The sequence below is a fragment of the Anastrepha obliqua genome, chromosome 5, assembly GCF_027943255.1.
Source record: "Anastrepha obliqua isolate idAnaObli1 chromosome 5, idAnaObli1_1.0, whole genome shotgun sequence".
Classification (NCBI taxonomy): domain Eukaryota; kingdom Metazoa; phylum Arthropoda; class Insecta; order Diptera; family Tephritidae; genus Anastrepha; species Anastrepha obliqua.
Genome location: NC_072896.1, coordinates 55,544,838 through 55,556,951, shown reverse-complemented (window position 1 = coordinate 55,556,951; position 12,114 = coordinate 55,544,838). Strand labels below are relative to the sequence as shown.

At 33.9% G+C, this 12,114-nt stretch overlaps 4 protein-coding genes across 4 annotated transcripts; 1 reads left to right on the top strand and 3 right to left on the bottom strand.

The window, feature by feature from the left end:
- Positions 1-4,643: 4,643 nt before the first annotated feature.
- On the bottom strand, positions 4,644-5,025 carry LOC129247033 (histone H4). The gene has a single exon (XM_054885896.1). It carries the CDS (start codon positions 4,956-4,958, stop codon positions 4,647-4,649), a length of 312 nt encoding a protein of 103 aa, XP_054741871.1. The 5' UTR covers positions 4,959-5,025; the 3' UTR covers positions 4,644-4,646.
- A 250-nt stretch (positions 5,026-5,275) lies between these two features.
- LOC129248775 (histone H3-like) lies at positions 5,276-11,515 on the top strand. Its single transcript, XM_054888390.1, has 2 exons — positions 5,276-5,674; positions 11,084-11,515. The coding sequence occupies exons 1-2, from the start codon at positions 5,276-5,278 to the stop codon at positions 11,492-11,494; spliced, it is 810 nt and encodes a 269-aa protein (XP_054744365.1). The 3' UTR covers positions 11,495-11,515.
- LOC129247031 (histone H2A) lies at positions 6,668-7,042 on the bottom strand. Its single transcript, XM_054885894.1, has one exon. It carries the CDS (start codon positions 7,040-7,042, stop codon positions 6,668-6,670), a length of 375 nt encoding a protein of 124 aa, XP_054741869.1.
- LOC129247032 (histone H4) lies at positions 10,449-10,842 on the bottom strand. Its single transcript, XM_054885895.1, has one exon. It carries the CDS (start codon positions 10,764-10,766, stop codon positions 10,455-10,457), a length of 312 nt encoding a protein of 103 aa, XP_054741870.1. The 5' UTR covers positions 10,767-10,842; the 3' UTR covers positions 10,449-10,454.
- Positions 11,516-12,114: the final 599 nt, after the last annotated feature.

The window sequence follows — 12,114 nt, the reverse complement described above, 5'->3', positions numbered from 1 at the left end:
TTCGTAAATGCAAAAATTGGCAACGCTGCAACTCATAAGTGGTCGAAAATGCAACAATGCAGTATATTGTGCGCAAATAGCAGCAAAACACAAATCATAAAAATGGCTGATGCAACAGATGTGTGCTGATTAGCAGTGGCAGTGCAGAATAATCATATTATGCAGCGCAGTGATGCATTTACGAATAGGCTCTATGTGTAGATATTTTTGTGTTTTCGTAAATGTATGTAGTATATACCTATACAGTTCTTTATCTACTCCATATCATTTATACTCGTGTGTTTTTAAGTATAGTCGGCATGCATGTATACACGTTTATGTACGTATGTATATGCACACATAACCAGTTTATAAGCAGCAATTTTGGCGCAATTCGGTAATATGTATAAAAATATAATACACCTAATGGGATGCCACGTTCTTTATTAAGAATATTAAATGAATAAGAAAACTATTATGAAAAAACGGTCCTTTTCGAGACCACAATTCGTTTAACGAAAAAGATCACACATTTTATTGGAATATTTATGCGTAAACATATATGTGTAGATATTTTTGTGTTTTCGTTAACGTACGTAGTACATACATACAAACATACATATGCATTTCTTTATCTACTCCACATCATTTATACACGAGCGTACAGTCAGTAGGCATGTATACACATGTATGAGTGAATATGTATAAATAACCAGTTTATATGCCGCAGTTTTGGCGCAAATATACATGCGTCTATTCACATTCGATAATATGTATGAAAAAATAACACATTTAGTGAGAAATTATTTAAATCTCTTTGTAAATGTATTTTGTCGTCCTGAAAAGGACGGTTTGTTTGCGTCGGTATTTATAATTATAATTCGCCTATATTTTTCACTTTATGCTTTCTTTTCGGTCTTCTTTGGCAAAAGTACAGCTTGAATATTAGGCAAAACACCACCTTGAGCAATAGTTACACCGGACAACAATTTATTCAATTCTTCATCGTTGCGGATGGCCAATTGTAAATGACGTGGGATGATTCTTGTCTTTTTGTTATCACGAGCAGCATTACCAGCCAATTCAAGAACTTCAGCTGCTAAATATTCCATAACTGCAGCTAGATAAACTGGAGCACCGGCACCAACACGCTCAGCATAATTGCCTTTGCGCAACAAACGATGAATACGACCAACTGGAAATTGAAGACCAGCACGATTTGAACGGGACTTTGCCTTTCCCTTAACTTTACCACCTTTACCACGGCCTGACATTTTCACTGCTATAGATTGTTCACTTCACTACACGACAAAGCACTGTACTGTATTATACTCAAAGTATAAGCACACTATTCACTGATACACAAAATGTGCGCTGCTTATATACTTTTTCTCTATGCTGAGCACCAACCCTTATGCTGTGCTGTTGAGCATCGTGCGTGTACTACTACTTCGTATTGTCTCGCCGAAGAGTTGGTCGGCAAATATACACTAAAGCATGCACATGGCACATGGTAGGTATAATAAGTGACAAATAGTGTGAGTGAAAATAAAATCATAAAATTGTCAAAGTTGTGAAGAAATTAAAATGCCGCCAAAAACTAGTGGAAAAGCAGCGAAGAAAGCCGGTAAGGCTCAAAAGAATATTACTAAAAATGATAAGAAAAAGAAGCGTAAGAGGAAGGAAAGTTATGCCATCTACATCTATAAAGTGTTGAAACAAGTACATCCTGATACCGGTATTTCATCCAAGGCCATGAGCATTATGAATAGTTTTGTGAATGACATCTTTGAGCGCATTGCTGCGGAAGCGTCGCGTTTAGCTCACTATAACAAACGTTCAACCATCACCAGTCGCGAAATTCAAACTGCTGTACGTTTACTCTTGCCCGGTGAATTGGCCAAACATGCCGTCAGTGAAGGTACCAAAGCTGTTACCAAATATACCAGTTCCAAATAATTTTTCCAACTGAACTAAAGGTATATAAATATATTAACAAAACAAGGCCCTTTTCAGGGCCATAAAATATAAATTAACAAAGAGAATGAAAAAATGTCTTAATTAATATCTCTACATATCGCACCCTAAATACAAAAGGGTCACAACTCAAAATTTTCCAAACTCGAGCTTGACTTGTTTACAGTAGCACAGAAAACAAACTATGTGACATATCACGCTGAAATTTGCCATGTAAGCTTATAACAGTCCTATCAAAAAACAAAAAATTTATTTTTGCCATATGTCATTCGCGGACCGTTTTATTGATAACGTTTCGTTCATATTTGAGCAGAAGGAACATTTTGAGTTGTGACCCTTTTTGTATTTAGGGTGCGATATGTATGTATGCACATTGAAATTAATTTTAAAATTCCTTAATATTGAAGAATATGTTCATATGGTTTCATTAGTCTATTAAATATGATTTTGTTGAACTACTTGGTTTTTATTTTTTTAATGTTTTCTACACACTGTAAGGAATAAATTCACTTTTGATCTTTTTGTTAAGAGATTTTGTAGCCCTGAAAAGGGCTTATTATTAATTTACCATGAAGGTTCCGTTTATAACTCACTTACAAACACCGTAAATTATTTACTTTTTACCTGCTGCTGTAGGTTTTTTTGCGGCTGGCTTTTTATTAGATGCAGACTTCTTGGTTTTAGCAGCAGTTGCTTTTGCTTTAGCTGCTTTTGGCTTAGCAGTTGCAGATTTGGCTTTAGTTGGTTTCACTTTTAATGCACCACCCTTTTTTGCATCTTTCGCCTTAGCCTTTTCAGTTTTCTTCTTTTCAGCTGTTTTCTTACTGGCAACAGATTTTTTTACCTTTTTCTCACCACTTGCCGCCTTTTTGACTTTACTCAATGATTTTTTCTTTGATGCACCACTATCTGCTGCCTTCTTTTTAGCCTTAACCTTCTCTGCTGATTTTACGGCTTTTGATTTCAATTTTCCCTCGCTTGATTTACTGGCTGCAACTGATAGTTTGAATGAACCGGACGCACCTTTTCCTTTGGTTTGAATTAATTTGCCACTTGTAACAGCCGATTTCAAATAGCGTTTAATGAATGGTGCCAATTTTTGGGCATCACATTTGTATGTCGCACTAATATATTTCTTAATCGCCAAAAGTGATGAACCGCCACGTTCCTTTAAATTCTTAATTGATGCGTCGACCATTTGTTGTGTTGGTGGATGGGTAGGGGCAACCGACGGCTTTTTGGGTTTAGCTGCCTTAACCTTTTTGGCAACAACTTTCTTTTCAGCAATAGTAGCAGCAGTAGCTACTGGGGAGCTTACATTCACAACAGCAACTGAATCAGACATCTTTATTTATATATTGTAGAATAAAACCTCAATTCAAATTCCACGTATGTATGTATTATACACTTTAAACACTTCACTCACTTTATGCACTGTACGCACTACACCAATAGAGCACTGGTAAATAAAGATAATTTCTGGAATTCAATATGTTGTTTAACTCTGTTTAAAATTTGAGAAGCAGAGCGAAAAGATGATAATCAAATTTTCACGTTCCAGTGCTATTTAGTGCTGCTATATGACAAACTTTAAGATTTATTTAATTCACTAAAATTCACTGAATTTACTAATTCAACAAATGAATATGTAAAACGATAGTATGCATGTGTCACTTTCATATCAACATACTTAAATTGGAATAAAATCAATATTTTTCTTGTAACGAGTGTTTTAGTCGAAACTTTGTACTCAAAATATTAAATTTTCGCTAGTTTTAGTCGATTTTCTTAAAACTCCTTAATATAAATCAATTATTACTATTGAAAATATAAAATATATCAAATTATCAATCATCTAAACATTTTATTTTATATATTACTTAAAATAATATGTTTGAAAAAATAAAATTAAATATCTCCATGGTATCACCAGAGCAATTCTCAGTGGCGTTAGTTGGATGCATGAAATAATCCAATATTTTGATGAATATTGAAAACTTTAATTTTGGTTGAAATGAATGATGGTAATGAAATAAATAAATCTCACTAATGTGAATTATGTAAATTTTATTTTAATATAATACTTAATTTTTTGATATTAATGCAAATATTCACTAATCAATTGCGTTTTTAAATATATATATATATATATATATGTGTGTGCATACAAAATTTTTTATTTAATTAATTAAATATTATTTTAATTAATAAAAAAATTTTACTTTTTCTTTAAAAAATTTGCAATATGTGTCAAAGCAGGGTACAAAATTCCCATATGTACATACATACGTGCTTACATACGCGTATACAACTTGTATGCTTGGCGAAGGCAAAAGGCAAAGGTAGTAAGAGTATGATTGTATTCCAAAGTTAAAGAAATAAATATAAAAATATAATTTTAACTACATATATATTTTTAAAAAGTTGTATTTATTTAGCGAAAAAAAATTATTTAAAAATTAAATATTATATATCAGGTTAGAGGCCTGGGTGTTAAAATACAGTCATAATCTATTTAGTTGTATAATGAGAATGTACATATGTACTCGTGCACATCGAATATAGAATCACAGAATTGTGAGTTTGTTTAAAATCTTAATTGTACAAAATTTTGAGTCTTTGTTAAAATAATATTGTGGTCCTGAAAAGGACCGTTTTTATGTTTTTTAAATATGAACGCAAGAAATTATTTAACCGCCGAAACCGTATAAAGTACGGCCTTGTCTCTTTAAAGCGTACACAACATCCATAGCTGTAACTGTTTTCCTTTTGGCATGTTCAGTATAGGTAACTGCATCACGGATAACATTCTCCAAAAATACTTTTAAAACACCACGGGTTTCTTCATATATCAAACCAGATATACGTTTTACACCACCACGACGAGCTAAACGTCGAATAGCTGGTTTAGTGATACCTTGGATGTTATCACGTAAAACTTTGCGATGACGTTTGGCGCCACCTTTTCCCAAACCTTTACCACCTTTGCCGCGACCAGTCATTTTTTGATATTTACTATTTGCACAAGTAAGAATTTAACACTTTAACACTGTGACACTTCACCACCAATGAAATAACAGAAGCGAGAGCACATCTATTTATACCAAAATCTCACAACTGCAATACCCAAGACAAAAGGTACACCATATATCTATCTCGCTTCAACACATACCTACATAACACATGGACTTGGGAAACGTATTAGTTGAAATTGCTACTTAAGATGTGAACGTCATACAATTTGTTATTAGTACAGTGTTTAGTGTTCTATAGTGTTCAAGTGTGGGAAAATAATAAAGTGAGTAGTGAGTAGTGAAAAATGGCTCGTACAAAGCAAACAGCCCGAAAATCGACTGGTGGAAAGGCACCACGTAAACAATTGGCGACAAAAGCTGCACGCAAAAGTGCACCAGCAACTGGTGGAGTTAAAAAGCCACATCGTTATCGTCCAGGTACAGTGGCGTTGCGTGAAATTCGTCGCTATCAAAAGAGTACCGAATTACTGATACGCAAATTGCCATTCCAGCGCTTGGTTCGTGAAATAGCGCAAGATTTCAAAACAGATCTACGTTTCCAAAGTTCTGCTGTTATGGCTCTACAAGAAGCAAGTGAAGCATACTTGGTTGGTCTTTTTGAAGATACCAATTTGTGTGCCATCCATGCTAAGCGTGTTACAATTATGCCAAAAGATATTCAATTGGCTAGACGTATTCGTGGTGAACGTGCTTAAATCAATAGGAAAACTTATGAAAAAACGGTCCTTTTCAGGACCACAATTTGTTAAACGAAAAAGATCAAAAATTTTATTGAAATATTTATGCCTATATATGGACCTGTTCGTAAATGCAAAAATTGGCAACGCTGCAACTCATAAGTGGTCGAAAATGCAATAATGCAGTATATTGTGCGCAAATAGCAGCAAAACACAAATCATAAAAATGGCTGATGCAACAGATGTGTGCTGATTAGCAGTGGCAGTGCAGAATAATCATTATGCAGCGCAGTGATGCATTTACGAATAGGCTCTATGTGTAGATATTTTTGTGTTTTCGTAAATCTATGTAATACATACCTATACAGTTCTTTATCTACTCCATATCGTTTATACTCGTGTGCTTTTAAGTATAGTCGGCATGCATGTATACACGTTTATGTCGTATGTATATGCACACATAACCAGTTTATAAGCAGCAATTTTGGCGCAATTCGGTAATATGTATAAAAATATAATACACCTAATGGGATGCCACGTTCTTTATTAAGAATATTAAATGAATAAGAAAACTATTATGAAAAAACGGTCCTTTTCGGGACCACAATTCGTTTAACGAAAAAGATCAAACATTTTATTGGAATATTTATGCGTAAACATATATGTGTAGATATTTTTGTGTTTTCGTTAACGTACGTAGTACATGCATACAAACATACATATGCATTTCTTTATCTACTCCACATCATTTATACACGAGCGTACAGTCAGTAGGCATGTATACACATGTATGAGTGAATATGTATAAATAACCAGTTTATATGCCGCAGTTTTGGCGCAAATATACATGCGTCTATTCACATTCGATAATATGTATGAAAAAATAACACATTTAGTGAGAAATTAATTAAATCTCTTTGTAAATGTATTTTGTCGTCCTGAAAAGGACGGTTTGTTTGCGTCGGTATTTATAATTATAATTCGCCTATATTTTTCACTTTATGCTTTCTTTTCGGTCTTCTTTGGCAAAAGTACAGCTTGAATATTAGGCAAAACACCACCTTGAGCAATAGTTACACCGGACAACAATTTATTCAATTCTTCATCGTTGCGGATGGCCAATTGTAAATGACGTGGGATGATTCTTGTCTTTTTGTTATCACGAGCAGCATTACCAGCCAATTCAAGAACTTCAGCTGCTAAATATTCCATAACTGCAGCTAGATAAACTGGAGCACCGGCACCAACACGCTCAGCATAATTGCCTTTGCGCAACAAACGATGAATACGACCAACTGGAAATTGAAGACCAGCACGATTTGAACGGGACTTTGCCTTTCCCTTAACTTTACCACCTTTACCACGGCCTGACATTTTCACTGCTATAGATTGTTCACTTCACTACACGACAAAGCACTGTACTGTATTATACTCAAAGTATAAGCACACTATTCACTGATACACAAAATGTGCGCTGCTTATATACTTTTTCTCTATGCTGAGCACCAACCCTTATGCTGTGCTGTTGAGCATCGTGTGTGTACTACTACTTCGTATTGTCTCGCCGTTTATCAGAGAGTTGGTCGGCAAATATACACTAAAGCATGCACATGACGCATGGTAGGTATAATAAGTGACAAATAGTGTGAGTGAAAATAAAATCATAAAATTGTCAAAGTTGTGAAGAAATTAAAATGCCGCCAAAAACTAGTGGAAAAGCAGCGAAGAAAGCCGGTAAGGCTCAAAAGAATATTACTAAAAATGATAAGAAAAAGAAGCGTAAGAGGAAGGAAAGTTATGCCATCTACATCTATAAAGTGTTGAAACAAGTACATCCTGATACCGGTATTTCATCCAAGGCCATGAGCATTATGAATAGTTTTGTGAATGACATCTTTGAGCGCATTGCTGCGGAAGCGTCGCGTTTAGCTCACTATAACAAACGTTCAACCATCACCAGTCGCGAAATTCAAACTGCTGTACGTTTACTCTTGCCCGGTGAATTGGCCAAACATGCCGTCAGTGAAGGTACCAAAGCTGTCACCAAATATACCAGTTCCAAATAATTTTTCCAACTGAACTAAAGGTATATAAATATATAAACAAAACAAGGCCCTTTTCAGGGCCATAAAATATAAATTAACAAAGAGAATGAAAAAATGTCTTAATTAATATCTCTACATATCGCACCCTAAATACAAAAGGGTCACAACTCAAAATTTTCCAAACTCGAGCTTGACTTGTTTACAGTAGCACAGAAAACAAACTATGTGACATATCACGCTGAAATTTGCAATGTAAGCTTATAACAGTCCTATCAAAAAACAAAAAATTTATTTTTGCCATATGTCATTCGCGGACCGTTTTATTGATAACGTTTCGTTCATATTTGAGCAGAAGGAACATTTTGAGTTGTGACCCTTTTTGTATTTAGGGTGCGATATGTATGTATGCACATTGAAATTAATTTTAAAATTCCTTAATATTGAAGAATATGTTCATATGGTTTCATTAGTCTATTAAATATGATTTTGTTGTTGAGTTTGTTGAACTACTTGGTTTTTATTTTTTTAATGTTTTCTACACACTGTAAGGAATAAATTCACTTTTGATCTTTTTGTTAAGAGATTTTGTAGCCCTGAAAAGGGCTTATTATTAATTTACCATGAAGGTTCCGTTTATAACTCACTTACAAACACCGTAAATTATTTACTTTTTACCTGCTGCTGTAGGTTTTTTTGCGGCTGGCTTTTTATTAGATGCAGACTTCTTGGTTTTAGCAGCAGTTGCTTTTGCTTTAGCTGCTTTTGGCTTAGCAGTTGCAGATTTGGCTTTAGTTGGTTTCACTTTTAATGCACCACCCTTTTTTGCATCTTTCGCCTTAGCCTTTTCAGTTTTCTTCTTTTCAGCTGTTTTCTTACTGGCAACAGATTTTTTTACCTTTTTCTCACCACTTGCCGCCTTTTTGACTTTACTCAATGATTTTTTCTTTGATGCACCACTATCTGCTGCCTTCTTTTTAGCCTTAACCTTCTCTGCTGATTTTACGGCTTTTGATTTCAATTTTCCCTCGCTTGATTTACTGGCTGCAACTGATAGTTTGAATGAACCGGACGCACCTTTTCCTTTGGTTTGAATTAATTTGCCACTTGTAACAGCCGATTTCAAATAGCGTTTAATGAATGGTGCCAATTTTTGGGCATCACATTTGTATGTCGCACTAATATATTTCTTAATCGCCAAAAGTGATGAACCGCCACGTTCCTTTAAATTCTTAATTGATGCGTCGACCATTTGTTGTGTTGGTGGATGGGTAGGGGTAACCGACGGCTTTTTGGGTTTAGCTGCCTTAACCTTTTTGGCAACAACTTTCTTTTCAGCAATAGTAGCAGCAGTAGCTACTGGGGAGCTTACATTCACAACAGCAACTGAATCAGACATCTTTATTTATATATTGTAGAATAAAACCTCAATTCAAATTCCACGTATGTATGTATTATACACTTTAAACACTTCACTCACTTTATGCACTGTACGCACTACACCAATAGAGCACTGGTAAATAAAGATAATTTCTGGAATTCAATATGTTGTTTAACTCTGTTTAAAATTTGAGAAGCAGAGCGAAAAGATGATAATCAAATTTTCACGTTCCAGTGCTATTTAGTGCTGCTATATGACAAACTTTAAGATTTATTTAATTCACTAAAATTCACTGAATTTACTAATTCAACAAATGAATATGTAAAACGATAGTATGCATGTGTCACTTTCATATCAACATACTTAAATTGGAATAAAATCAATATTTTTCTTGTAACGAGTGTTTTAGTCGAAACTTTGTACTCAAAATATTAAATTTTCGCTAGTTTTAGTCGATTTTCTTAAAACTCCTTAATATAAATCAATTATTACTATTGAAAATATAAAATATATCAAATTATCAATCATCTAAACATTTTATTTTATATATTACTTAAAATAATATGTTTGAAAAAATAAAATTAAATATCTCCATGGTATCACCAGAGCAATTCTCAGTGGCGTTAGTTGGATGCATGAAATAATCCAATATTTTGATGAATATTGAAAACTTTAATTTTGGTTGAAATGAATGATGGTAATGAAATAAATAAATCTCACTAATGTGAATTATGTAAATTTTATTTTAATATAATACTTAATTTTTTGATATTAATGCAAATATTCACTAATCAATTGCGTTTTTAAATATATATATATATATATATATATGTGTGCATACAAAATTTTTTATTTAATTAATTAAATATTATTTTAATTAATAAAAAAATTTTACTTTTTCTTTAAAAAATTTGCAATATGTGTCAAAGCAGGGTACAAAATTCCCATATGTACATACATACGTGCTTACATACGCGTATACAACTTGTATGCTTGGCGAAGGCAAAAGGCAAAGGTAGTAAGAGTATGATTGTATTCCAAAGTTAAAGAAATAAATATAAAAATATAATTTTAACTACATATATATTTTTAAAAAGTTGTATTTATTTAGCGAAAAAAAATTATTTAAAAATTAAATATTATATATCAGGTTAGAGGCCTGGGTGTTAAAATACAGTCATAATCTATTTAGTTGTATAATGAGAATGTACATATGTACTCGTGCACATCGAATATAGAATCACAGAATTGTGAGTTTGTTTAAAATCTTAATTGTACAAAATTTTGAGTCTTTGTTAAAATAATATTGTGGTCCTGAAAAGGACCGTTTTTATGTTTTTTAAATATGAACGCAAGAAATTATTTAACCGCCGAAACCGTATAAAGTACGGCCTTGTCTCTTTAAAGCGTACACAACATCCATAGCTGTAACTGTTTTCCTTTTGGCATGTTCAGTATAGGTAACTGCATCACGGATAACATTCTCCAAAAATACTTTTAAAACACCACGGGTTTCTTCATATATCAAACCAGATATACGTTTTACACCACCACGACGAGCTAAACGTCGAATAGCTGGTTTAGTGATACCTTGGATGTTATCACGTAAAACTTTGCGATGACGTTTGGCGCCACCTTTTCCCAAACCTTTACCACCTTTGCCGCGACCAGTCATTTTTTGATATTTACTATTTGCACAAGTAAGAATTTAACACTTTAACACTGTGACACTTCACCACCAATGAAATAACAGAAGCGAGAGCACATCTATTTATACCAAAATCTCACAACTGCTATACACAAGACAAAAGGTACACCATATATCTATCTCGCTTCAACACATACCTACATAACACATGGACTTGGGAAACGTATTAGTTGAAATTGCTACTTAAGATGTGAACGTCATACAATTTGTTATTAGTACAGTGTTTAGTGTTCTATAGTGTTCAAGTGTGGGAAAATAATAAAGTGAGTAGTGAGTAGTGAAAAATGGCTCGTACAAAGCAAACAGCCCGAAAATCGACTGGTGGAAAGGCACCACGTAAACAATTGGCGACAAAAGCTGCACGCAAAAGTGCACCAGCAACTGGTGGAGTTAAAAAGCCACATCGTTATCGTCCAGGTACAGTGGCGTTGCGTGAAATTCGTCGCTATCAAAAGAGTACCGAATTACTGATACGCAAATTGCCATTCCAGCGCTTGGTTCGTGAAATAGCGCAAGATTTCAAAACAGATCTACGTTTCCAAAGTTCTGCTGTTATGGCTCTACAAGAAGCAAGTGAAGCATACTTGGTTGGTCTTTTTGAAGATACCAATTTGTGTGCCATCCATGCTAAGCGTGTTACAATTATGCCAAAAGATATTCAATTGGCTAGACGTATTCGTGGTGAACGTGCTTAAATCAATAGGAAAACTTATGAAAAAACGGTCCTTTTCAGGACCACAATTTGTTAAACGAAAAAGATCAAAAATTTTATTGAAATATTTATGCCTATATATGGACCTGTTCGTAAATGCAAAAATTGGCAACGCTGCAACTCATAAGTGGTCGAAAATGCAACAATGCAGTATATTGTGCGCAAATAGCAGCAAAACACAAATCATAAAAATGGCTGATGCAACAGATGTGTGCTGATTAGCAGTGGCAGTGCAGAATAATCATTATGCAGCGCAGTGATGCATTTACGAATAGGCTCTATGTGTAGATATTTTTGTGTTTTCGTAAATCTATGTAATACATACCTATACAGTTCTTTATCTACTCCATATCGTTTATACTCGTGTGCTTTTAAGTATAGTCGGCATGCATGTATACACGTTTATGTCGTATGTATATGCACACATAACCAGTTTATAAGCAGCAATTTTGGCGCAATTCGGTAATATGTATAAAAATATAATACACCTAATGGGATGCCACGTTCTTTATTAAGAATATTAAATGAATAAGAAAACTATTATGAAAAAACGGTCCTTTTCGGGACCACAATTCGTTTAACGAAAAAGATCAAACATTTTAT

What these genes read in the sequence shown, in the direction of transcription:
- LOC129247033 (XM_054885896.1), bottom strand. Translation starts at nt 4,958, where the DNA reads ATGACTGGTCGCGGCAAAGGTGGTAAAGGTTTGGGAAAAGGTGGCGCC.
- LOC129247032 (XM_054885895.1), bottom strand. Translation starts at nt 10,766, where the DNA reads ATGACTGGTCGCGGCAAAGGTGGTAAAGGTTTGGGAAAAGGTGGCGCC.
- LOC129248775 (XM_054888390.1), top strand. Translation starts at nt 5,276, where the DNA reads ATGGCTCGTACAAAGCAAACAGCCCGAAAATCGACTGGTGGAAAGGCA. An exon ending in TGGCTAGACGTATTCGTGGT is followed by an intron (nt 5,675 to 11,083) that starts GAACGTGCTTAA and finishes GAGTAGTGAAAA; the next exon opens with ATGGCTCGTACAAAGCAAAC.
- LOC129247031 (XM_054885894.1), bottom strand. Translation starts at nt 7,042, where the DNA reads ATGTCAGGCCGTGGTAAAGGTGGTAAAGTTAAGGGAAAGGCAAAGTCC.